General features: G+C 37.8%; 1 protein-coding gene across 2 annotated transcripts; it reads left to right on the top strand.

Moving 5' to 3' along the window:
* Positions 1 to 25,116, top strand: LHX8 (LIM homeobox 8). 2 transcript variants are annotated; one of them, XM_014788366.2, is made up of 9 exons: positions 1 to 146; positions 2,096 to 2,182; positions 2,585 to 2,746; positions 6,489 to 6,610; positions 8,627 to 8,847; positions 9,364 to 9,467; positions 14,148 to 14,243; positions 20,024 to 20,207; positions 24,414 to 25,116. In XM_014788366.2, the coding sequence occupies exons 1-9, from the start codon at positions 66 to 68 to the stop codon at positions 24,488 to 24,490; spliced, it is 1,134 nt and encodes a 377-aa protein (XP_014643852.1). In that variant the 5' UTR covers positions 1 to 65; the 3' UTR covers positions 24,491 to 25,116. The 2 variants fall into 2 exon arrangements, with proteins under 2 accessions (XP_014643852.1, XP_087276305.1); XM_087420179.1 differs by lacking the exon at positions 1 to 146 and having other exon boundaries at positions 2,071 to 2,182.
* The last annotated feature ends 1,438 nt before the right edge of the window (positions 25,117 to 26,554 follow it).

The raw sequence follows: 26,554 nt of genomic DNA, 5'->3' as shown, positions 1-26,554 counted from the left end.
ATCGCAGGCACGGACAGCCTCTGACCCTCTGGAATTGGTATGTGATAAGCAGCCCGCGCAGTGCCATGTATTGGAAAAGCGATCAGATGTTTGTTTGTAAACTAGAAGAAAAGGACGTGCCGGAGCTGGCAGTTCCCCCTGAGAAGGTGAGCGAGCCGACGCCTGGCCGGACCAGCTGAATCGCAGTTTCCCTGAAACGCGAGCTATTTGGGCTCCTAAATGAGGTTCAGAAATTACCTGTAACGGCCTCATCTTCAGACCTGGCAATTTTTTTTTATTACGTGGTAGCGTTAGTCAGTAATCATTGCCTCCCCTCCCCACAAGCTCACTTAACCTGAGGCATGGAGACTGTAATTTGGGAGACGAAGCCTCGAGCCTAAGGCGCTCTCGGGTACATGTGAGTCGTGCTTTTGTTCTATTTGCCATAGTGATCGTGGCGGTTGGGGAGAGCGAGTCGGGAGGTCCGGGTGGCTGTCGGGTGGGACCAAACCGAGGCGCAGCTCCTTGCGCCTGGCCGCCTGCGGACCTTGCCGGCCCCAAGGCGCGCCTCCGGCCGCAGGGCGATCCGCACTGCCGGGGGGCCATGGCGAAGCAGAAGCAGACGTGGCTCCTGGAAGGCCTTGGGGGATCCCAGGGCGGGCCAGGAGGGCCATTTTACTTAAAATACCAAAAGAAGCAAACCCCAGGACACGCGAGTCACACCGTTGGTCTAGTAGATGCGGGAAACTGACAAGCTCTCACCGCTCTGTGGAGGCAGGACCCGTGGATGTCTCGCGTTTTAAGTTTGAAAGTCGATTGCAGCCTATTTGAGAGTCTCAGCGGGACCCGCACCGGGCACCAATGACTTTGTCTTTGCTCCGATGCCGGCGGGGAACAGCCGGCGAACGCGGGGCTTTTCTGCTTAAACTCTTTGTGTCTACGAGGACGAGGCCTCCGTGCGGCGGCGCCGGGTCCCGGCAGAAAGCCCGGGGATTCTCGGGTTTGGACGGTATCTCGCCTGATGCTGCCAGAGGGAGGGAGGGAAGCGAAGAGTCAGAAACGCAGAGGTGTGGGCCGCTCAAGTTCGGGCAACCCCCCTTCCCCCAAGCCAGAGTTTTCGTAAACCAAGGCAGAAAACGCCCAGAGAGCTGAGTTTTCGTTTAAGAACAAAACTCCAGCAAAGGCTTGGAAACACTTGAGTAATGCGCGTTGTTGCTTTAAAACATTTTGGCCGAGGTTGGGTGAGTTTTTTTTAAGGGCACAAATTAAATTCAGCTGGATATTTTCCATTATTCGACCCGCTTTTTGCGCTGGTTAAAAATAATCCTTTAGTAGCTCAAATGTTGACTTACTGAGCAATAAGTGGCAATTTACACCTTAAAGAAACGAGTGTAAATCACTTGCGGCTCTAATTGCTGTAAGTTTACGAAAGAGCTGCTGGCTCGGTTTAATCTGAAGCATTTTCATTCAAATTGTCATCGGAACAAACACCAGGCTTCTTAAATCCCGCTGTAATTAGCTTTCAAGTATCCTATTAAACCTCTTCACCTTTCGGGCTATCCAATTCAAAAAGCCCCCTTTTAAAAATATATATGTGTCTTGCTCTCTTAATTGAGGTTATTAAAGAAATCAAGTTTCTTCCCCCACCCCCTCCTCAATCCTCTTTTCTTCTCTCCCACTCCACCTCCCCCCGCCCATGCACCCCCTTTAGCCCGGTGATCCCCGCTCCGCCGGTGATTGACGTCTAGAAAGAAAATGCTTTGTGCGGGGATGATTGTTATTAACTTGTTACCCGCGGGAGGGGGGCGGGGAACCGACGTGCTCCGGTGAGCACTGGGGACCCGGAGCCCCGAGAGCGCCGCAGCGCGCCGGGCGAGCCCTCGGTGCTCGGGTGGCCGCCTCGCCGCACGCTGGGGCTGCGCCGCCGCCGCCCGCGGCCGGCAAGGGAGGCTGCGCGCCTCTGCGCCCGCTCGCCCGCGGCGCCGGGGCCCCGGCACCCTGGGAGCCTTCATTAGCTCGGCCCGCGTGCAGAGGAGCTGAGGCTCCGGGCCGCGCGTGGCGGCTCAGAACTTCTCGTCTCTGTTTCTCCCCACTTCCCCCCACCCCCGCCCCGCAGTGTCAGGGGCTCATGTCGGAGGAGCGCGGGCGGACTGCAGCCCTGGCGGCCGGGCGGACTCGGAAAGGCCCCGGGGAAGAGGGCCTGGTGAGTGGGGAGGAACCTGGGTGCTCTGGCGAGACTGGAGGTCGGGAAGTGGCCCAGGACTGAGGGCTGCTGTCCCCGCGCTCCTTACCGAGCCCACTGTCCCCCTCCGGGAGCGGGTGGAGGGAGGGACTGGGGCGGGGCAGGGTGGGAAGCTGAGCCGGTGCTGCAGGCTTGGCAGGGCTGCAAGGCGCCCCGGGTCCTTGAGGTCAGGGGTCGGCAGTCCGGGCGGCTGCGCGGTGAGAGCTGGGACCCGGGGAGACGGCGAGAAGCGAGACCTCACGAACTGGGGGTGGTTTGGGGGAAAGAAGGGGAGGCGGTGGGGGAGTCCCCGTGGGTCGGTTGGGTGAGGAGAGGAGGAGGGGTCTAGAACCTCCTGCGACCGCGCCTCGTGGCTTCCTGCAGGTGAGCCCCGAGGGAGCGGGGGACGAGGACTCGTGCTCCTCCTCGGCCCCGCTGTCCCCGTCGTCTTCGCCCCGGTCCATGGCCTCGGGCTCTGTCTGCCCCTCTGGCAAGTGTGTGTGCAACAGCTGCGGCCTGGAGATCGTGGACAAGTACCTTCTCAAGGTAGGGCGGATCCGCCTGGCCCAAGCGGAGCGGGGTTACCCTGGGAAGTCCAGGAGAGGAGACAAGTTTATTTTTTCCCTCTTTTCTACTCAAGTTCTCCCTCAAGGTTGTAGGCTTTCTCAGCAAAACAGCGCAGTCAATGGCAACTCATGCGGTGGGAAAGAGTGACAGAAGAAATCTTAGACTTTCCGGTGTTGTTGCAAAACAGCTTGTGTGACACATCGTGGTCTAGAAGGGCCAGTACCCGGTGGAAGTACGGGAGTCAGCCACCGACTCCTAGAGGAACGGAAGTGGGGAAACCCTTACCCATGCTGAAACAGGGTCCTGCCTGTTTATTTTTACCGAGCCCCGGGTTTGGTCCCTCCACCCCCAATAACACCCACACACCTACCTGCTTATGCGAGTTCCAGGTCAGTAATACGTTACCTGACTTCCCCTTTACAGTATCTCTTTGGGTGAGAATCACTGTAAAGTGCCTTAAAGGGTCTTTTTTGGACAGATTTTTTTACATAGCCTCATGTTTATTTACAGTAACCTGAGGCTTTTCCAGAGTAAAAGATTGTAGGAACATTTAAATAAAAACCATTTTCAACACCTTCCTCCTCTTATTAAGGTTTGATACCTAAAAGCCAGCCAATACTTTCTTTTTTATGTCATCTCCAGTGCTTGGGGTGAAAAAATGGAAATTGATGTAAAGTTAGATAAGAAAGAAAGAAAAATGCCTGAGATGAGGTACTTCAAGTGGTGGTTTGAGAGTTGACTGTCTTAATTTGTTTTACTTCTCTGTTAAAATATTCTGGGGGAGTTTTGGAATAGAAATTCTGGCAGGCCATAGTTATCCATGTCGTTGCATGCAGGATCATGGTCCCATGTGTCTTAATCTAATCCCAGGGGTTTTCAACTTCAATAGTTTTTTAAAACCACTGTTTAAAATAATGATCTCTCCTACATTGAATTAGTGGCAAATGAGTTCACTTTCTATTCCCTACCCCCCACGCCCTTCCACCCCCAGTTTTTCAAAAGGATTAATTATGGAGAATATGAGTCCAAAAAGCAAGTTAGTGAGTTTCTTTAAATATCTACCTCAACGTACAAAGCTGCCTCATCTGTGAAGTGAGAATTATACCCTATGGATACAACTCAGAAAAAGCACCAAAAGAAGTTTTGGTGAAAACATTAAAAAGTGACTAAGTAATTCTTAATTGGTTGTTGATTCTTAAAGCTGGCAAATTATCATGGCCTTCTCTTTAAATCTGCATTCTTAAGATTCCCATTTCAATGTTTCTAGACCTGAGCCTTTTTAGATATTTCAAAACCATCATTTGGATTAAAACTAGCTTCTCATTTTCAATGAGCCCTCTCAATAATTAGCATAATCTTTAAGAATGTTTCTGAATGGATCTATAAATGTTTTAACACTTTATAGCAGAGAGGATATAGAAAAAAGGTTGTTATAAAGTGACTCAACACACCCTCTGAAATAGATAAAATAGTTTCTAATGTTCATCTTTTATATGTTAAAACGTTTATACATTATATATATTTGTGTTATATAAAATACCTAAGTTATCTAAATGAGTTATATAGAGCTTTCCTTTATAATAGGACTGGAGTCCTCCCAATGAAGTCTTCTACGTACAATCTGATTCTGCCGCGTGTACATATTAGTATGTATATTAGCTCTAATGAAAGCTTGACACTATATGATTATATAAAAACTCGGAGTTCTTCACTTTTTTTTTCCATTTTGAGTACTTGTTCTTCCAGATAAGTTTGAATTCAATTCAAGTCACTGGTAAAAAATAATTGTTAGACCTAGTAGAGTATTGGAGGGTGTTACTGTTTAATGTAGAAAAACACCGTATAGTGAGACAGGTAAAATGGAGTCAGAACAAAAATGTATGAGAGGAGTTAGATGCATCTGCCCCATCTGATACTTCAGTGCCCTGTCATTTGGGTGGTTTTTCTGGCTTGGTCCTATGTACATATACAGATTGGATCAACACCAGCCATCAGGGAAGGTTTATATTCTCCAGAGTTTTATCTCTTCACCTTACTTTTCTCCAAAAGGAGCATTTTGGTTTTCAAAAGTAAACTTTGAGGGAAGGTGGCAAACCAGGCATTAGGTCTTGTTTTAGGGAGTTAGAGGGTGGCCATGACTCTGAAGCCTGAATTTGCCTTGCTTTCAAAAAAAAAAAAGGAACTGGGATAAGATCGAAATGCAGAAGGCCCTAAACAGTGGAATACTAAAGGAAGCCTGTATTTCTAAATTTTAACTTAATTGGGCCCATTTCAGGAAAAGATAGAAGGAAAATATATCTTTATTTCCAGGACAGTATTCACCATTGTTAATATCTTTTTATTCTGATTTTCTTTTGTTATTTTTCATGTTTTCTTGTATAGTAAACATAATACCTCTTTTATAGCAGGACCAAAACTTAAAACTTTTAAAATTTCACCAAAATGATGCTCTCATTAATGCCTTGGAAGAGGCATATAACTGTAATTAGAAGTCGGTGAAACTTTTTACTTCAGCTTCAAAGTACCTTTTCTATTTCAAATCACAGAAAAACATGTTGAACAGTAGTGCTAATCTGATAGAATCATTGGACAGATAGTTTTTATTATGAAATTGTGAAATATGGCTTTTGCTACGCTATTTCCTGTTTTTCCCATTTCCTAATTCCTATTTTATGCATTAGATCCATTTGTAGGATGTAACTAGTATTTTTGCATCATTGCCATTCTTCTACATGAATTTAAGCATAAACCTAGTTCTTGTGTCCATTTAACAAGAGCAAACTTTAGGAGCTTGCATTACAAGGCAAGTTCAATCCAATACACATCTTCATTCTTGGAGGCTAGAGCTTATAGTATGATGGAAATAGCTTAAGGTGAGGGTAATTATGATTTGTTCCCTGAATTGACAGTATTTCATGTTCCTATTTAGAAAACATAAAGTGCTATGATTTATTAAACACCATTTTATGCCTTACTACTTGAAGTATAAATGACAAACAATGCTTGGGTGCCTTTTTAGAACCACTTATAATCAGATTTATTTTTTTCTCCAGTAACCAAATCATTAAGTAGGGTTACCAACACTTTACTCCTTGACTGTATTATTTAATGTTAAAAGGGAGTCAGGGCTTCTGCTGTATCAAAATTTAAATCTACTTTAGCAATTTCTGTTTTGTAAGCAAAAGGGATTGCCTGGCTTCTTTACAAGGATAAGTATTTTTCTTACAAAGTGTGTTTTTCATTGTCTTTCTCTCTTACCTTAACCCGTGCACAGTTTATAATTATTTAGCTTAAAGTGGATTAAGAAGATGTGTGGCTTGACTTCTTTAGCTACCACTCTTCATCGTGGGAAGAATTTGGTAAAAGAAAAAAATAACTGATATGTAGGACTTTGAGGTGACCAAAATTTTCCCTGTGTTCATAGAAGTTCAATTTAAAAAAGAAAAACAAAAAAAGATCTGAATTCTTCAAAAGAATAAAAAACTTTTTTCAAACACCAAATGTAGAATATACTATTGTGATTTTCTGGTTGGAGTCTAAAAGAGAATATAGCTAGATGCTTATTTGTATAAATGACTCCTTTTAGATGGAAACATTCAGAGTATGTGTTAAAATATTAAAGCACCATCTTTTTAAATTGCCTAATACACAAAACCAATGAATGATACTCTTAAGTGTGGTATTAGAATGGCTTCTCATCCTGCCCCTTTTTCCTTCACAGGTGAATGACCTGTGCTGGCATGTTCGGTGTCTCTCCTGCAGTGTCTGCAGAACCTCCTTAGGAAGGCATACCAGCTGTTATATTAAAGACAAAGACATTTTCTGCAAACTTGATTATTTCAGGTACACTGTGAAACTTTTTCTTTAGTAAGTAGATACTCCAAGAGGTTATTAGGCAAAGAGAATTTTGTAAATAGGCTTTCTTGTCCAGTTTTATTTATCGAAGCCCAGTTTTTCTTATATAATGGATTTCAAAATGAGAATGCTTCATATTTTTTGAGGTATAATTTGCATTAAAACACATAAAATAAGCATGTTTATATGTTTTAGGAATTCAGTTTACAAAAACTAATTTTAAATAATTATTTGTACTTTGGCGAATGAAAGTTTTAGGTCTTAAAAACAAGGAACCTTCTTTGCTGTGCACAGGTATAAAGCATGAAATATAAGATAATTTACTATGACAAAGTCCCTTGTTTAGGGGGAGTGACAAGACAAAATAAAAATATTATGAGGGTAAAAATATTCCCTGTTTATTATAGAATGATCCCTAGTTATACACCTATAAAATACCAGCAATTTGGAGACGGTGATAAACCATAATATTCGGAAGAATTGATCATTCCAGTATCAGAAATATACCAAGTCTAATTATTCTGCCTAAAAATCCTGTTTCTTTTGTCTTTTCTTTAACCTTTGTTTTGTGACATTATATTTGCCTAAGATAATAAATATAACATTTTCTCTGTGTGATCTCTTTATAATTGTTTCTTCTAGATATAATTCAATTATTAATGGATAGCTGTCTAGAAATTGAAATCATCCTTAAGCATGACTTTTAAAAATTACCATATTTTTTCTTTATTTGCATTTCCAAATGAAGAAGAATGTTCATTGTGAAAGTGGAAAGTTAATACTCTATAATGAAGTTTGTAATACTAATTATGTTGTTTATACTCCATTTCAAAAACTGATTTCAGAGAGTTTAGTGATTGATTTGAATAAAATTGCTAGGTAATTTAAAGCACGTCATGAAATCCAGAGTCTTTTATTGTATAAAGTCACAGAATTTTGTATATATGAAAAATATATATTTTTCATCAGGTATACTCTCCATTTCCTCAAAAATAGTAGCAATTTGCCTCCTCTTTCACTTAGGATATGCTAATCTTAATTTTTTATGGTAATTTAAAGCCGTTTGAAAGGTTTGGTTTCAGAGACTTATTGAAAGTCTGGTTCTTCAGGATTTTTTTTTATACTTCATATTTTATTATATTCTGAAATTTATTTTTAGAAGTAAGTTTTTCAGATTAAACTAAAAAAAAAGTCTTGCAATACCTCTAAAGATATATTAATGAATAGACACAGACACATATACTTAGTTTGATGTGGCTGTTCCAGGCCATGACTGCGATTGTGATAGGAGACGTGACAGAGTGTCCAGTAACTCGGACTGAGAGAAAACAGAAACATTTGCACCTGGCATTTTGTTAAGATTAACCTGCATTTAATGTCCAGCTATGTCTCTGAAAGTTTTAGGTGATATTTCCACTCTTCCTGTGGAAGCAATGCAACAGCTCATTCACCGAAGGAAACATTTCTGAGTTTTCTTTCCTCACTCCCAGGATAAACAATTTCTGTTCTACTCATTCTTTGATAATATCAAGTTTAAATGTTTTCACTTTTTAAAAAGTGATATTTAAAGCATTTTATAATTATCTCAACTAGATTTTAAGAAGTCATTATTTATATCTTCAGTGGTATGCTTTTGCACTTCTAGGTTTCAGTCTGGAGCGTGTGTATGTGTTTGTGTCTTGAGTCTCTAGGTAATTTATAAATGCACTGATATTTGTTATAAGAGAGGTATTGAAACTCATATTTCATTTATTTTAAAAGAAAAAATCCAATCTTCCTTTAGAGTAACAATGAAAAGTTTTTGTTTTATAAACAGGTTTGAATTATGACCCTATCTCAAGTCTTGATTGCTTACCATATTGACTTTTACAAAAATAGATTACTGTTTCAAAAGATTTAAATACTTAGGTTAATCCAATGAATATTATAACATGTAAGTTTATCTTAGACTGAATATCTCACCAAGCAGTAAAATCTTCACCTCCTGCCCTTCTGTTTATGCAGAAGGTATGGAACACGCTGCTCTCGTTGTGGGAGGCACATCCATTCTACTGACTGGGTCCGGAGGGCCAAGGGGAATGTCTATCACTTGGCATGCTTTGCCTGCTTTTCTTGCAAAAGACAACTTTCCACCGGCGAGGAGTTTGCATTGGTGGAAGAGAAAGTCCTCTGCAGAGTGCATTATGACTGCATGCTGGATAATTTAAAAAGAGAAGTGGAAAATGGTAAATATATACTTAAAATACTTTTGAGCCTTTGGGACAGTGAATACAGGAATAAAACAATTTTTCCTAAGGTCATCTTAATGCAGTATTTTGTGCAGTGTAATTGTGGTAAAACTCATTAAGCACTCTACTGTTAGAGATGGTCTCCATCTGTTTATTTACAGGGAAAGCTATGGCATGTGTTTTAGTCTTGTGCCATATTCTCAGGCAGCAGCCTTGAGTTTAGGATTCTGGGTTTTGCTCTCTGTAACCAGTTGTTGCCCTGTATTTTCCTTTCTAAGGATGAGCCTTAGATGTGCACTTCTAACTTTTTGCACTTTTGACTAAATATACAAGCCTACACATGGAATATTGTTTTCTAGTATATTTCTAGTGCATTTTAAAACAACTCAAGGGGTTTGGCAATCTAGAAATGTATACAGTTTCACACCAAGCCAAGAGATGCAAGAAACCTATTATTGCATGACTGGTGGAGGCATTGGAGTTACCAACATGTATGGTGTGTTTTAAATGCAGGTAATGGGATTAGTGTTGAAGGTGCCCTCCTCACAGAGCAAGATGTTAATCATCCAAAACCAGCAAAAAGAGCTCGGACCAGCTTTACAGCAGATCAGCTCCAGGTAGATACGACAATGAATTTATGATTTTTGAAGCCCTTCCCCACCAAAAACAAAAAACCAAAGCCAAAACAAATAAAATGAAACAGAAAAACAATCTCCATGTTGTCTAAAACATTTTTACGTTTTCAAAAAGGTTAGCCTGTGGTTTTTGTGAAAACTAACTTGGTGAATGTATGAAAACATACTTATTGCCCTAAAATGTTTATCAATATTTCCAGAATCTTGATATGGTATGAACTAGTCATTCAAGCCTTGTTTCCCTGGAGTCTATTGGTATTAACTGCAAAGTGGAAACAAAATGTTGAACTATCCTGACTTCCTGATAAAATCAGTTTAACCCAGGCATTTATATGACTACATATAATTGCCATAGAAGACAAAATATTTGGGGAGTCTTAACAGAAAGATATACAGTTTGAGGGTCTATAGGACACTAGTGTGTTCATCTTTTTAACAAACCACAATGAGCCTTTTAATGGACAAGATTGTGCGTTTTCTGAGTAAGAAAAAATTGAGTATGCTTTACCATAAACAGGAATCTACTGATTGCCTCCAATCAAGAAGATCCTGTCTTGCTTTTAAAGGGGATAGAGGGAGTGAGTCTATAATTTGATGCTAAAGGTTGATTATGTCTCCTGAAAAGGGAGGGATTATTTTCAGCTTAGTTGCTCTAAATGTAATTGTCATAAATTCAATTTATGCAAATTGTCAAGAAAATAATTAAATAATTACTCCTTTATATTTAAGTCTACACATGTGATGATTCTTTCTGGCATTTTTTATATAAAGAAATCATGTTTTCTAAAAGATTAATGTGGCTGAGGTATTTGTTTTATGTTAAAGTAAAGTAACATTTATTGAGCACCTACCACATACTGCTAGGTGCTTTATACAGAGTATCTACCTTAGCTCAGACTCTAAAGGACATTTATACAATGTTAACAAATGAGTGAAAGTAATTTTTTGAAAAATCATGTATAGTATTCTAAGACTTGCAAGTATGTAATATGAATACAATAAAAGTGTTTCAACAGAGAATTTTTATTTTGAGAATGATCAAGAAAGAAATCTTGATGTGACACAAATATTCCAAGGGAACTTAATGGCATTGGAAAGCAATCTAGCATTAAAATCTAGATCCATTCTGAAAAATTTCCAAATAATCATTTGGGATTTCTTAATTTGGACATAGACTACATGGTCAGTAAGTAATAAATGAAGGATAAGGCAATTTAAAGACATGTCTCTGTTTGAACCTTGCTTTTCTGGATGCCTCACTGAGTTGTAATGAAGATCACATAAAGCCCTAAATTAGAGGTATGAGTCTCTGTGGGAGAACTGGCAGCAAAATACCTAGTAGCTAAAAGGTGTCTGTGTTAAAATAGAATCTCTAATACAAATATATTCTGTTTTTAAAATTTTCATGAAGGGCTGGCTGTAATTTTAATAATTATAATGCTGATAACTTTAATATAAAAATTATTAAAATTATAATTATGAAAATCTGAAACCACTTTAGGTAGATACACAATCTCATATAGGAAGATAATTGTAGATATTAATTAAATAAAGAGGGAATAATATTTGTGGAGGTCTTTGTGCGCCAAGTCCTATGCCAGGCATTTCTCTACATTATTTCTTTTAACTCTTAACAACAATTCTTTGATGTAGGTGGCCTCATGCAAGAGGTACAGGAACTCCCCTCGAGGCAGACCATCAAGGGAATGGCAGAGAAGAGATTTGGACCCTGCTTCCCAAACCTCTGGTCTTTTCATTTTGTTTGGCCTCCCAGGAGACCATGAGTAGAACTCTGCATTAACAAAACTCCACTTAATGGCAGCAACAGCCAAAACAAGAGTGAGATTCTGAATCTTGCGGATAGCCTTATAGTTTTAAGTTGCAAACATGTGTAAACTATTTAAGCCGTGCATTATTATTTGAAAATGTGATCTGAATCTTAAGTTTTAAAGAATTTATATCAGAATCATAGCTTTTAAAAAATGATATGCTTTAGAGCATGTTCTCCTTTCTTCAATATTTATTAGGATCTATCTATGCCAGGGATGGCAGAAACAAATGAGACACAATCCTTGTCCTCAAGTGGTTCTTTATAACTTAGAATCTGGGATAGTTGTAGATTTTTTAAAAACTTGAATCATTATATTCTGCCAGAACCTCTAATCAATCAAGTAATGTACCCTCATTGTCAAATTGTCCTACCTTTCAGAAAGCTGAATATATTCAAGTAGTTCTTGAATTCAGTAAAATAGTATTATAGGTGATCAGTAAGTGAAGACTATTCATGAAGTACCTGCTTTGGACAGAGGAGAGTTAAAATGGGAGGAATCAATAAGATAATTTCCCAAAATTCTTCTTTAGAAACTTATGGGAAGAAAAAATAGTTTAAGACTCAGAAAATAGAATATATTTTGTTTTGGCAAAAATATTTCAAATATTGTCCCATTTGTGGAAATGATTTAAGAAGTTCTTGCCAACATTCTGGTTTGCTTATTGTAGTTGGAAGCACTTTCTCAATGATTATTAATGTTGAGCTTGCCAAGGTTAGCACTAACTTTAATCTATTTTCAGATTGAGTTGGTCAGCTGCTACCATGCAGACTCCCGACATTTTTGGTAGATTTCCTGGCCTCAAACTGATGAGTATCTACAGAGGCTTACTCCTTGACCATGTTCAAAGAGCTCAGAAAAGGAGTAGGGTGGGTTTTGGCATCATTAGTGCCTGAACAATAATGAAATTAAGTCAAAATTAAAAGGGTGTTTTGTGACACTAAACACTGATAAGAACATCTTACTTTTCCTTTAGCATATTCCAGTTCTAGACCCTCAGTGTTGGTTTAAGTTTTGCTTTATTCCTTGATGAGAAATTCCTTTATTAAATGTAATTTGGTTCCATTATTAAACTTGAGAATTTGAAATGCATTTGTGAAAAGCATGCCGTTTTTGTTTTACTATCAATAATGGCCTTATAAGCAAATCCTTAAATATCTGCTCAGCTTTTCTCCTTGAAAAATTAAAAAAACAAAGACAATTAATTTTCCCATTCTTTTTTCTCTTTGGGATGTTACATGCTCAACTACACATAAACACCACTCTATTTGCACATGAAGATATTAAAGTAACACATTGGGAATAGGAAAGGAATTAAGTGCGCTGAGCGGGATTATGAACTTTCAGGCTGATTCTGCCCATTTTTTAAAGCAAAAATACATGTGGTGTTTATAATGAGTGTATGGACAAATACAATTGGAAAGGAAGCCAGGAATACCTTATTCTCCAAGAGTCGCTAATCAGAGAGAACTTAGCTTGTAAACCTCATAAGGTTTCCTGGAACAACATTGGTCTTTTTCTCCACACTATCTTCCAATTTTCCTCACACTGCCAAAGTTCATTCTGTCACAAACTCTTAAGCACATACTATATGACAGGAAGGGGGTTAACTCTTGGGGATATAAAAAGTAAGCCATTCCCTTTGCCCTCAAGAAACTCACTTTCTGCTATGGAGAGCTGGACTTGCCAACGAATTGTTTAGCTACCCTATGACAAGTGCAGTGGCAGAAGGTAGTATTGTATGAGGAGCATAGTGGAGAATGCAGTTAATTTTGCCTGTTGGAAATGGTGTGGAGGCCAGCAGTGCTTCAGGTCTGCAGGTAGGTTGGTTACCGCATCCCATGCCCCGGAACGTGCTCAATCATGTTGGATGCCAGACCCCTCTCATTTTTTAAAAAACTTTCTTTACACTTTATAATACTTCCCTTGATAGCTTGACTTTTAAGTAATAAAATTCAAATATCCTGCTTGATTTCCATGAGTCCCTTTTCTGAAAGAATCCAAAGCCCTTGGCTTGTGCTTTTATTGTGGTACTCCCTCCCCTCCTCCTCCACGCCTCTCCTTTCACCTGTATTGTTGGTAGTTATTGGCATGTTTGTAGCTTTCTCCAGGAAGTTGAGACCAGGGACAGTTTTTTCATGTGTCACTATCTCATGGCACTTAGCACAGTGGTTCTGATCCAAAAGTTCACATTAGAATTACCTGGGAGCTTTTTCAATACATAGATGTTTAGATCTTGGGCAATTCTTATTCAGTAGCCTGATGAGGGTCTCTTTTTAAGATCTCAGATATTCCTTTGCATAGAGCAAGTGCTCAAAACAACTAATAATGGAGTCATTACAATTAAGTGGAGTCTATCTGTTGTGCTGTGTATTATTTGCAGACTGATAAAAATTGTAGTAGGGCCCTTGAACCTGTTTAGCTCAGTAGAGGTTGGAGATAAATGTGATAATGATTTTTGTATTTTTAAAAGTTTTCTAATGTTAGCAATTTTTAACAAAAAGGAAAAAATAGTAAATAGGCTTATACTATTTATGCATTTCATTTGTGGGTTGTAAGAATGGAAGAAAAGAAAAAGTGAACTTATTTTTGCATAGTTGAAAGACAAGTTTTCATATTGAAATGGATTATTTTTTAAAGATGTCAACATATCAATTTGTATGTAAATTTATAAAATACATTCATTCATACATATTTCCTCACATTGATTTTCAAGTAATAAAATGTAAGTATCCCATTTTCTCGTGCATGTCTTATCTCTCCTGTCATCAAAATCAGGAGATTGAGCTTCTTATTTTTAGCTATTTACTGCCTACATTTTTTTAAAAAACAGGTTATGCAAGCACAATTTGCTCAGGACAACAACCCAGATGCACAGACCCTCCAGAAACTGGCAGAAAGGACAGGCTTGAGCAGACGTGTGATACAGGTAATTATTTTAAAAGTTAATTAAGAGATTAACTAAACTAAACTAAAAGTTCTATTCTAGGTCCTTATGAGGCTGCATTGTTTTTTTGTGAAGAAATGTCAAAGAATTAGCTTCCTATTTTAGATCTCTTCACACTCTAAATCAATTTTTTTAAACCTGATAATTAGCCTGGTTGGGCTCGGCTACCATTTGTTAAATGACTCTGCACAAGTTACTTCATTCAGTGCTCACAGCAACCCTAAGTTCCTCAGGCTAAAAAAGACAACTGCAGTTCCCAGCCAGATCTGGTTCTGAGGCCAGTATTTTTTTCTACTTTTCTGATTGTGTATGTGTGTGTAGGGGGTGTTGATGGCCTTTGTTAAAGATCCAGGTAGAAAGAGTGGTATGAAGAAAGCTAGGGAAGGATGAGTTAGAACAAATTTATTGGAATGTAAGATTTTGGGAGATGAAATTGTTGTAGCTGAACTTGGAGAGGGCTGTGAATGTAGAGTTCTCTCGTGAGTAGGAGAAAGCCATGATATGTGATTTTAGGAAAAAAAGGGCAGCTGGTAGTACTTGGGAAGAATTTGAGTTGGGAGAGGCTAGAGATAGACAGATTAGTTGGGATGCCCAACAAACTAGTGATTTTTTGAAAAGATATTTAACTGGGGTAGTGAGTGGCCTAGAATTCATCAAGAAACATTTTATTGACTGCACACTGATGGCAGGCGATGGATGCTAGAGAGACAAGAAATGGAGCTGGATGCTGTGATGGGAAAGCAGAGAGAAGTCAAAGATGCCTCTTAAGTTTGAAGTCAAAGTATCCAAGGGAATGGTGCTATTCCGTTGAATATTAAAGTCAAAAGAAAGCCAGTTTGGTAGTTGAGAGGGAGATGAATTCCCTTATAGCTTTGCTAATCATGCAATGATGGTGGCAATTGAGCATGTAAAAAGGTATTTCAAAGGATGAACAGGACTCAAGCAAAAAGATTTAATGCCACGAAATTAGGTAAGACCCTTTAAAAAGAGATCATAGGCAGTAAAGAGTGAAAAATAGGCTTTAGGGAGAGAGCAGGGTAAGAAGTGCTGTTTGAATGGGACATAGTAACAGCCAGAATCAAGGAATGAGTCTGGTGTAGAAGCATCATGGAGGCTGAAGGAGTGAGGTAAGTTCAAGTTGGAGATGGTCAACTGTGTCAAGATCTTATAGAGAGATCAGGTCAGTGGAAAATAATTTTAAATAACATTCGAGGTTTAAAAAAGTTTAAGGAATTAATGCAAGTAACCATAACCATCAAGATAAAAGTCAGTGGGAACAAGGTGAGATGGGAAATGGAAAATAATTTTAAATAATATTCAAGGTTTGAAAAAGTTTGAGGAATTAATGCACGTAACCATAACCAGCAAGATAAAAGTCATGGGGGGAATAAGGTAGAGTTCAACATATCAACATTGTACATATAATGTTTTGTTTCTTAAATTGGCTGGTTGATAAACAGGTGTGTATTCTTCCGTTTATTCTTATTAAGCCTGAAGTATTTCATAATTAACAAATCATCTCTACAGAGAAGCCAGTGGGAAAGATGTGATGGTACTGCAGCCTCTCTAAAGACCTGGATTCAGAGTGGCTTTAGTTGACTGCAGTGGAGTGAGGCTCTCTGAGGAGGCGGGTCCCACGAACTCTTTTCAAATGTCCAGGGTATTGTGTTTATTTCAGAGTGCCCAATTTTAAAGAGGGACTAACAAGGAACCAATCTAAAAAGAGTGCTTTTTTAGAGAAAGGCTAACAAGGTCATGAAAGATCAAGAAAACATGTGCTAATATTAATGGCAACAAGGATATTTATCTGGAGATACGATCAGGAGATGATGAGGAATGGAATAGCATAAACAGAGTAGCTATCTTTAAATATATGTGAAACGCTGTCCTGCAGACAGCAAAATCAGGTCTCTGCAAGGGAATGTAGGAGAGGGCAGATTTCACTTATGTTGGAGAACTTTCTCAGTAGGAAAGGCTACAAAAATGGCATGGGCTTCCATTGGAGGTAGTGAGTTGCCTGTGACTGGAAGTGAAGCTTCCTTTGTTGAGGTAGTTCAGACTCAATGGGCTGAGGGTTCCTTCTAATCTAAAACTATACATTCGATGACAGTGACAGCTGCAGCTAAGTCAGATTCATGACTATTATGTTTTAGATTATTTCAAAGTTGGAAGCAAAGGAAAATAGAGGGTTTTCTGAGAGCTTTTCTTATTATTACTTGAAGAAGTTAGGACCCCAGACAGACATCTGTCATATAATTTCCAGGTATTCAGTTCATCAGTATTATGAGCAGGTTAACTTGATTCCAAGCACTAGAACTTGAAGAATATATTATTGGATGGTGGCTTTTCATATGTGAGGATTGAATTTAAATATTTTTGATAAGATGGCATAGGAAGGAGTACTAGCATGCATATATATATATATATATTATTTTTATATATACATGTGTATATAATTTAAATATATAGTCCTTCACAGTACTTTTGAAGAATTAATTACCGTGATCTCAAATAGTAATCATAACCTCTTTGCCCAGCCTACTTCTAGCATTGGGCACATTTTAGAAAAGTTAAGGAGAAGAGTTTTGATTACTAGGCTTTGATTCTAATATGCAAACTACATTACCCAAAGATTAGGTGGAAATAATTGTCTGATCATGGGGACAGTCATACCTTTACTAACTAAAGTCTGCTTAGTGAGACATCAGTAACAGCAGATTGTCACTGTACTGAAATCACAGAATAAGGATGGGTAATTCTACTTTTAACACTCTGCGTCCAGATATAATTGCTGTTCACAAACCCTTTCAGATAGGTGAATTATGAGTCGTGTATCTCACAGAAACAGGGTAAAACATTGCTATCTCTTCCAATTGGTGTACTGGGAATATCTTTCCGTATTAAGATCTACATCATTTTTATTGCTGCACATATTGAACATAGCACAATTTATTTAGTTTATTTCCAATTTTTCACTATCATAAAAATGCTGCAATGAACAACATTGTATATATACCTTGCACATTTGTTCATTAGTTTCTGTAGGATAAATTTCTAGAAGTGGGATTATTGAGTCAAAAGATAAAACATTTTTAGAGCCTTCAACTGATAGTACAAAAATCACCTTCCAGAAAGTTTATACCAATTTATTTTCCCAGGAGCTACATATAAGAGTTCCCTTTCCCAACCCATGCGAATCCTGAATACTGCCATTCTTTTACAACCTTTCCAATTTGGTAGGCAGAAAATCTTACTTTTATTTATATTTCCTTTATTATCAATGAACTTTAACATGTTTGCTTATTTTGTAATTTTAATTGTGTGTTTTTAGCCCACTTTTCCATTGGGTTTTTTTCTTTTCCCTCCATCTTACTGATATTTATTAATTCGTTTATCATGTTAAACTTCATCGTTCATCAATTTCCTTTGCATTCTTTTTTTCCACATAGAAGTTTTATATTTTTATATATTCAAATCTCTCAATACTTTTTTCTCATAGACTTGGCTTTTTTCATGCTTCTCCACCTAGACAGTATATCAGTATTGGCTTTTGTTTCCTTAAACACTTATGGTTCCAATCATTTATACCTATACTTTAATTTATCTGGAATTGACTTTTGGTTAAGGTGAAGTAGGGATTTTTCTATTGTTTTTATCGCAAATGGTTAGCCAGCTTTCTTGAAATCAGTAGTATGCCATGCTTTACCAATAATTTAAAATTCCATCTTTTTCTTACATTAAATTCTTATATTTGGCTCTTTGGGCTTTCTAAGGGATTCATCTTATGCATTAGTCTTTTCTTTTGCAGAATGTCTGCATGGCCTGCTTTCAATTTATGTAGTTTACAATTTAGAACTAAAAAAAATTTTTAAAGTATGTTGCCCAGAAGAAATTTTAACTTTGTTAGTGGTTTGCAAAAGCAGAAGGAGGAAATTTTAAGTCAGTGAGAAGAGTCGACAGGACTTATATTTGAATTCTGAAGCTGGGTAGCCCTCATGTCAGGGCTTATTTTCTGTTGCCTGGAATCCTCATCTATATTTTGCTGTACAAGTTACAAGTTTACAAACCTCTTTCTGCTTGCTTACCTGTTGGTGGTCTTTCCAAGGAGCTATTTGAATCAACATTAAAGTAGTTATTCTGTTGTTTATATCATGCCTGCTTCATATTTATTTCCAAAGTCTGGGATTATTTTTTTTTTTAAACAACTGACTAGGTTCCATCCAATTTATAATTTATTGGAGACAAGATACTTGGAAGAAATTCTGGGAACCATAATGCCATGTGTGTTAGGTTATATGTAGTCCTCTGGAGTGTGTGTCTTCTGGGTACTGTCAGGAGAAAAGGCAGGTAGCAGCAGTTCCCTCTGACAAGCTGGAGAATGTGAATGTATCTTCTTGGCTGGGTGGGTGACAGTATTGGCACCTGTTGTTAAGGAGCCTGTGGAGAGAACTGACTGGAGACTTTGGATGTGGTCTTTCTACAGATAACAGAGTCTAACACTCCAGAAGACGGGGAGAAGGCTGTGACTTCCCACTCCTTTTCCTTGATATCTGCCTTGTCTTGTTCCTGAAACGTTCCTTGGGTGCTACCTTTCAGCCACCGGCTCCGAGCTGCATTCCCCATTTCATTATTAATTTTTACTCCTTTAGTTTTAATCCCTTGAGTTTATACTTTGCCAACTCTCTATTTTTGAGTTCCAAGGGCAGGATGTGTCTTTGAAATCAGGCCGACTTTTTCATAGAAAGGTTTTTGCAGCTTCATTCTCTTCCCCATTATCCAGCCCCAATTCCCTTGTGCCTTCAAGTCACTACCTCCCAGTCCTGGGCAGAGACGTATGCCCCTGACCCCGCCCTGGCCTTCTCCTCTGGTCCCAAATGTTCTTATCCTAATTTCCTTAAAGTTTTTATCCCTCCACTTCTCTTTCCTCTCATGACGGAATTGTTGGGAGTGATAGCAAATAAATGCTCTAATATTTTAATAGAGTAACACTCTGTGTCAAGTTTTATCTTATGGCAGGGAGTTCAAACCCACGCAGGTTAGTTACTGGAAGCATCTAGACATTCTAGCCTTACTTACCCTGATCTGAATGTAAAACCCTGCTTGTCCTGAATTTGCTTCCTCTATTTCTGTGGTAGAGTGGACAACAGGGTGGTTAGCTCTTTAGATTCTGTGAACTGTTTCACCAGTGGATGTGTTTGTATTTTATTCTACTTAAATATTACCAGTTTTTTCTTATTATAGGCCTGACCATAACATGTTTCTTAGGAAATAGCCTCTGTATTCACTAAGAAAATTGAACTCGGCAGGTTAAAATGTGACTGGAATGACTGAATCAAGAGGTTTGTAGAAAGCTTTAAGTTCTCGGTAGGGATTTTAGTCATTTGAAAAATAATTTGAAATAAGTCCAGCAGGTGTCTAAGAATACATTTAGTAGTGTTTTTTTTAACTTCTGATTAAAAGGTCTTTTTTTTTTTGTCCCAAATGCCAGTAGTAAAAGCAAGGAAACTTTTGGAAGATTCTGGTTCAGTATAGAATCAGCTTTTAAGTAAATCACCGGATAGTTATTATTTGAGAGAAGAAAATGACCATTGTTATTTGTGCTAACATGTTTCTCTCTGCCTGCAAGACTTTTTAAGGCTTATTTAGTTTTGTGCTGTGCTTACATGGTCAAGTAATTGAGGTTGCATTCCTTTTCAGACTGAGCTGATAATGTCCTCAGAAGCTGACATGTGACACAGGTACTTTGCCTTTCTTCCCCTCAGGTGTGGTTTCAGAATTGTAGAGCACGCCACAAGAAACACGTCAGCCCTAATCACTCCTCCTCCACCCCGGTCACAGCAGGCCCTCCCTCCAGGCTGTCTCCACCTATGTTAGAAGAAATGGCATATTCGGCCTATGTGCCCCAAGACGGGACGATGTTAACTGCACTGCATAGTTATATGGATGGTAGGTATCCAAACATTTAACAGCTGTCTCCCAAGCAATTAATAGCCGCTAACTTCTAATCTTAGATTATTGATAGGATTCACATTTTGAAATATTACCTCAGTAGTAGCTGAAAAACATTGTGGGGGGTACAGTAGGGAGCAGAACCATCCAGACGTTCTCATTTCTGCGACTACATTTTAAGGGACAAGTTTAACAATCACTTTACAGCTAAAATACAAATATTGATCATGACTCTTAGCCCTTGAGTTTTTACTTAGAAAGCTTTTTTTGTTGTTGTCTTGGCTTTCGTTTGATAAATATTTAAATAATTTATTTTCCTATGGTCAGAGAAAGTACTCACACTCAGACTTTTAGACTGGGTTTTACTGAGTTTTGTTAAAGAAACGGTGTTATTGAAGCAAAGCATACATATAGAAAAGTGCACACATAGTAAGTATACAACTTGATGAGTTAATAAAGTGAACATATCCATGTAAATACTACCCAGATGAAGTAGCAGAACATAATTAGCACCCAGAAGCCTCTCTTATGTCCCCTCCCAATCATTATCCTCTTCCTTGGCTTCATGTTTTAGGTTTGCCTGTTTTCGAGCTTTTTATAAATTGAACCATAAAGAATGTATTCTTGTGTGTCTCACTTCTTTCAATTACATTGTTGGTGAGATTCATCTGTATTGTTGCAAGAATCAGTGATTTGTCTTTTATTGTTATGTAGAATTCTGCTGTAGGAATATACCATAATTTACCCATTTTATGGTTGATACACATTTGCATTTTTTCTCATTCGGGCTTTTATGAGTATGCTGCTGTGGACTTGATTGTAATGCCTTTTGGTGCACATGAATTCACACTTTTATTTGGTATGTACCTGGGAGTGGAACATAGGGTCATAGGCTACACATACACTCAGTTTTAGTTGATTCTGCCAAGCAGTTTTCCATAGTGGGTGAACCAGTTTACACTTGGACCAGCAGTATATGAGAGTTCAAGGTGCTCCACGTCCTCGCCAACACTTGGTATGGTGTGACTTCTTAATTTTAGCCAATTTGATGGTTGTGTAGCGCTATTGTTATTTTAATTTGCTTTTCCCCTGAGACCGATGAGATTAACCATTTTTCCTCAGGTATTTGTACATCCTCTTTTGTGAAGAGCCTATTCATGTCTTTTGTCCATTGGTCTGTTGGTTTGTCTGTTTTTCCCTTGATTTGTTTTAGTTCTTCCTATATTCTGCATGTAAAGTTTTTGATGTTATGTGTTGCAAATATCTCCTCCTATTCAGTGGCTTGCCTTTTTCTACTCTCTTAAGGGTATGTTTTGTTGAGCACAGCTTCCTAATTTTAATGTAGTTCACTTGATCAGTTTTTTTTCCGGCATGGGCAGTGCTATTTTGTGTCCTGTTCAAGAAATTGTCCCTACTCAGAGATAATGAAGATATTCTTCCTATGTTATCTTCTAGAAAGTTTGTTTTACCTGTGATATTTAGATTTACATTCCACCTGGAATTGATTTTTGTATATAGTGTGAGATAGGAAGCAAAGCTTTTTTGTTATATTGATGAAAATACCAATCTCCCAGCTACTTTGTCGTGCTACATTTGTTGTAAATCAAGTGTCCATATAATGTATGTGTCAATTTCTGTATGCTCTATTCTCTTTTATTGGTTGGTTCATTTTTATATTAATACCAAATGGTTTTAATTATGCTAGGCCTATAATTCTTGATATCCAGTAGTACAAATCTTTCCACTTTGTTGTTATTCAAGTTTGTATAGCCTATTCTTGACCCTTTGCATTTCCATAAATTTTACCAGCTTGTCAATTTCCACCAGAAAAGGGAAAACAATTGTATCAAAATCTCAAGCTATTAGATCAATTAGTAGGAATCTGCTATCTTAATAATATAGTCTTCCATACCATGAAATTAGTCTTTTTATTTATTTAGGTCCTTTCTAAATTCTCTCTTATATTCTAGAGTTTTCTGTTTAGTAATCTTACACACCTTTTGTTAGGTTTATTCATATTTGTTTTGATGCAGGTGTAAATGACATTTCCTCTGTATGTGGAAATCTGGGTTGGCAGCTATTTTCTTTCAGCACTTTTGAACATATTATAACATTGTCTTCTGGCTTCCATTATTTCTCTTGTGTAGGGTGTGGATAGTTAATTACCCTGATACCACTTATTGTTGAAGTCAGCTGTTGGTCTTATTCTTGCTCCTTTCAAAGTGAACATCTTTTTTTATCCCAGCTTTTCTCTTTGTGTTCGATTTTCAGTTTTATTATAATGTGCCTAGATGTCCTTCTTGAATATGTAGTTTGATGTCTTTCATTATGGAAGAGTTTCAGCTTTTGTCTCTTCAAATGTTGTTTCTGCTCTATGAAAAAAATTCCATAGTTTCTGGCCTTTTGATCTTCCATGCTTTAGTCTAGATATTTTATTCTTACCTATCTTCTAGTTCACTAATTCTCTATCTAATATGCTGTAAAACTCATCCATTGAGTTCTTAATTTCAGTTATTTTATCTTCAGTTTTAGAATTTCTATTTCATTCTTTTACATACAGACATACCTCAGAGATATTGTAGGTTCAGTTCCAGACCACTACAGTAAAGCAAATATCACAATAAAGCAAGTCACAGGAATTTTTTTGGTTTCCCAGTTCATATAAAAGTTATGTTTACACTATACTGTAGTCTATTAAGTGTGCAATAACATTTTGTCTAAAAAAAATGTACATACCTTAATTTAAAAATACTTTATTGCTAAAAAATGCTAACCGTTATCTGAGCTTTCAGTGAGTAATAATCTTTTTGCTTGAGGAGAGGGTCTTGTAAAAAATGCCGTGTCTGTGAGGTGCAATAAAGTGAAACGCAATAAAATGAGGTACGGCCATAGTTTCTACTTCTATGCTGGATCCTCTGTTTTGTCACTCTATTACTTAATTAAATTATTCTTATTAATTATAGTTATACTAAAATTTGTATCTGATAACTCCAATATCTGGATCTTTTGTGGGTCTGTTCTGTTGTTTTTGTTTTTTCCTCTTTGTTTTCAGTCAAGTCATGTCTTATTTGCCTTGTCATTTTACTTTTTGCATTTCAGATGTTGGGTATGAAAAACCAGGAATAATTGGAGGCTTTGGATGATATCTTCCACTAGAAAGGATTTAGTTTTGCCTTTGGCAGAGGATTAGCCTAAGGGAAGATCAACTTAATCCAATCAGACATCAGTCTTTTGTGAGGGCTGGTGTATTTCTGGTTCACTCCTCCTTGGATTTAGCCCTTCTTGGATTAGGTACCCCCAAGAAAAGTCTGTGTTTTATTCTGTTTGTTTACTCAGGCTTCCCTTCAGTGGTCCCTGATCTTTAATTTTTGTTCCCCACCAGCCAGCCAAAGTCTAACCCCTGAAAACTCTGGTAAATTCAGCCTCTCAGACATTCTTTTTCTTTTAAAATTATCACTAACTTTGTGCGAGAAAACTAGCCTCATTTTCTTTCCCTCCTCTTCTGGGACTTGACTTTGTAAGTTCTCACCACCTTGGTATCTTTCAGATGCCTTCAAACAAATTTTTTAAAATTTTGTCCAGCTTTCCTAGTTGCTCTCAGAGGGAGGTTTGGTTTGAGCAAACATAACCCTTGCTGAAAGTAGAAACTTCATTTTAAGTTTTGGTTAAAAAAGAAAAAAAAATCAGAGCCTGTACCATTGTTACCATTTACTTACACTAGCATTGAAAATGTGTGTGTTCACACGAATGACTGTAGTGTTGTCTGAGTCAAATGTGTTTTGATGTATGTTTAGGGCAGAAGCAGTTAAGCATTCATAAATGAGAATTTGGGGGGTGGGTCACCCTGTACAGATACTGTCATATGAAAGCTAGCAACATCTCTGCAGACAAAGCTCATGTGTATTTCCAGCTGCAGAGTGAAGTGCAGTGAATGGGGTATGGATGGAGGACATTAAAGTGGCAAAAGCTTGGGGCCCCAAATAAAGATTTGGGGGTAAACGATTCCTGGATTCTCGTTTAATACTATACTCACTATGCTGAGTAAGTTAATGCTTCTGCTGAGGTCAATGGATTGATTGTAGCTTGGTGCCCTCAGCTATAATGAGTAATGAAAGTATATTGCCTTGGATTGTTTTTGTTTGTTTTTATATCAGTTTTATTCACCCCACAAAACTGACCCACAAATTTCTTTCTGTTTTGTAGCTCATTCACCAACAACTCTTGGACTCCAGCCCTTGTTACCCCATTCAATGACACAACTGCCAATAAGTCATACCTAATTCCTTTTTTCAGGGATAGAAATGATTAAGGATATAAACTTGTCATTTATTATGTATACAATACCATTGAAAAGATATTAATGTTAATTTTTTATTTAACACCCAAAGCATTTCCAACATCACTTTGCTGCCCCGGTATGTATCTCTAGTTGGCCTGCAAGACACTTTTATTGATTCTTCATTTTTTTGTAAAACTTATGTTTACAAGAAGAAAACAAATCAAAACTTTTTTTTTGTATTGTCTGGAAATAGTTCACTCTAGTGTGTATCTGTTAATTTATTTGTCATCAGAAGAGCACTTTGCCTAAAAGAAAGGACTGACAAGTGTGCAAAATGTTTACAATCCTTTGTGAAACAGTAGTTTATCGTTAGTTTGTATCTGTAAGTTATTGTTATAAATACTACCTGTATTTTTTTTGTTATATACAACTTTATACTTTGAAGCTTGTATCTGTGAATTTGCAACTGAAATTTATTTTGCCAATGTTTTCTGAATGAACTGAATAAAGCTTCTGTTGTAGCATGCCATGCAAACACAGTACCGTGTTTGTGGTTGATGAACTATGGCTGTAAATAACACTATAGTTTAATAAGCCCATCATTCTAAGTTTATTAAACATTTTCCATTCTTGTGAAAATTTCAACCAGTTGGTCCTTTTTGTCTGTGTTTTCAGCAGTAAGTTGACTTTAGTCTCTTTCAGATATGACAACTCAATTAAGAAAATCATTTTGTTTTGAGCTGTGTTGTGAGTACATTTTAATAGGAAACTTATTGGTAGATGATTGAAATTAGTCAACAAAAGAACAACTGAAAACATCTAATTTGACAAATTTTCTCTTTTGGACTACCTAATAAAATTAATGTGAAAGAAATGGCAGAGCACTTTTCAAAATGACCTTTTACGGTATCTAAGTCAGAGATGAAATATAGACCATCAGAATATATTTCTTCAGGGGTGGAAAGGGGGAGTTGAAGTATTCAGAGGTGCTGAGCAACGTTTCTAGAGTGGAGACTCTTTACTTTTTCTTCCTGGTGAACTCTCTTTAGGGATTGTGATTCTGAGAGCTGAAATCTAAACCTCAGGACTTGATCCTGTGTAGCAGTGGACGCTTGTCTGGGAATTGCAAAAGTAAGTAGTGCCACCTTCAGCAATTTTTGGATTTAAAGAACTTAATCAGTACTCACTTCTTGTCTTTCATATATAAGTCAGGAAAAAAAAGGTAATGATAAAAAATCTTTAAGTCTTTGTTTTAACTTAGCCGAGTCACATCTGGCTGAGGACTGGAAGTAATAGCGGAGTATTTGTAATTCTATTCTAGTAATCCTAAATGTAACCAGAAAGCAATCGCGTGGATGTAAGTAACTTGCTATCTGCCTCAAACCAGAAGCAACAAACCTAAGTTTCACTACGAGAGGAAGGAGGAAAGAAGTTTTGTATTTTTTAAACTAGCTACTCCAGTTAGAATCCTTTTGGCCGAAAACAAATACCATAGCCAACGGTCACTCCATCTGATCTTGAGAAATTGATGCTAAGCTCCTTGGCTTTTTGTCTACCTGTCCCAGGCGTGCAGTGGTGAGGTCAGATTTACCTTTACCAGATGTCAAGGAGAGCTCTTGTAGTCTAGCCAAGCTCTGCTCTGCATGGTTTTCAGCTTATAGTGTTTCCCAGCTGGATATAATTGGCATCATTTAGCTTGGGAGGTGCTTAATTGTGATTCCTTCTCTCCCTTTTGTCTTTTCTCTGTACTCTCACCCTCTGACTGTACAGAGAGTTTTTACAAACCACATCATCACCTCTTTTAGTTCCAAAGATGAATGCCCAAAGTATGAAGTAAAACTTCCATAACAGAGAGGCTCAAAGCTGTCAAAATGAATGAGATTTATATATCTTGCATATAAAGTTGTTGATATTAGTAATGAGATAGATATGAAAATACTAAAAAAAAGTTACATGTGACACAAACATATGACTATGTTTTCCCTTTTATTGGTGGAAGTCAGAGGTCCTAATTTTATAATTTTAAGTTAGGAAAGAATTGAAGTATTTCCATGCTTTAATATTC

Source organism: Ceratotherium simum, chromosome 2 (assembly GCF_057802395.1).
Source record: "Ceratotherium simum simum isolate JZ-2026a chromosome 2, ASM5780239v1, whole genome shotgun sequence".
Lineage (NCBI taxonomy): Eukaryota > Metazoa > Chordata > Mammalia > Perissodactyla > Rhinocerotidae > Ceratotherium > Ceratotherium simum.
Note: the sequence above shows the minus strand (reverse complement) of the source record. Positions and strands in the feature narration are given on the sequence as shown.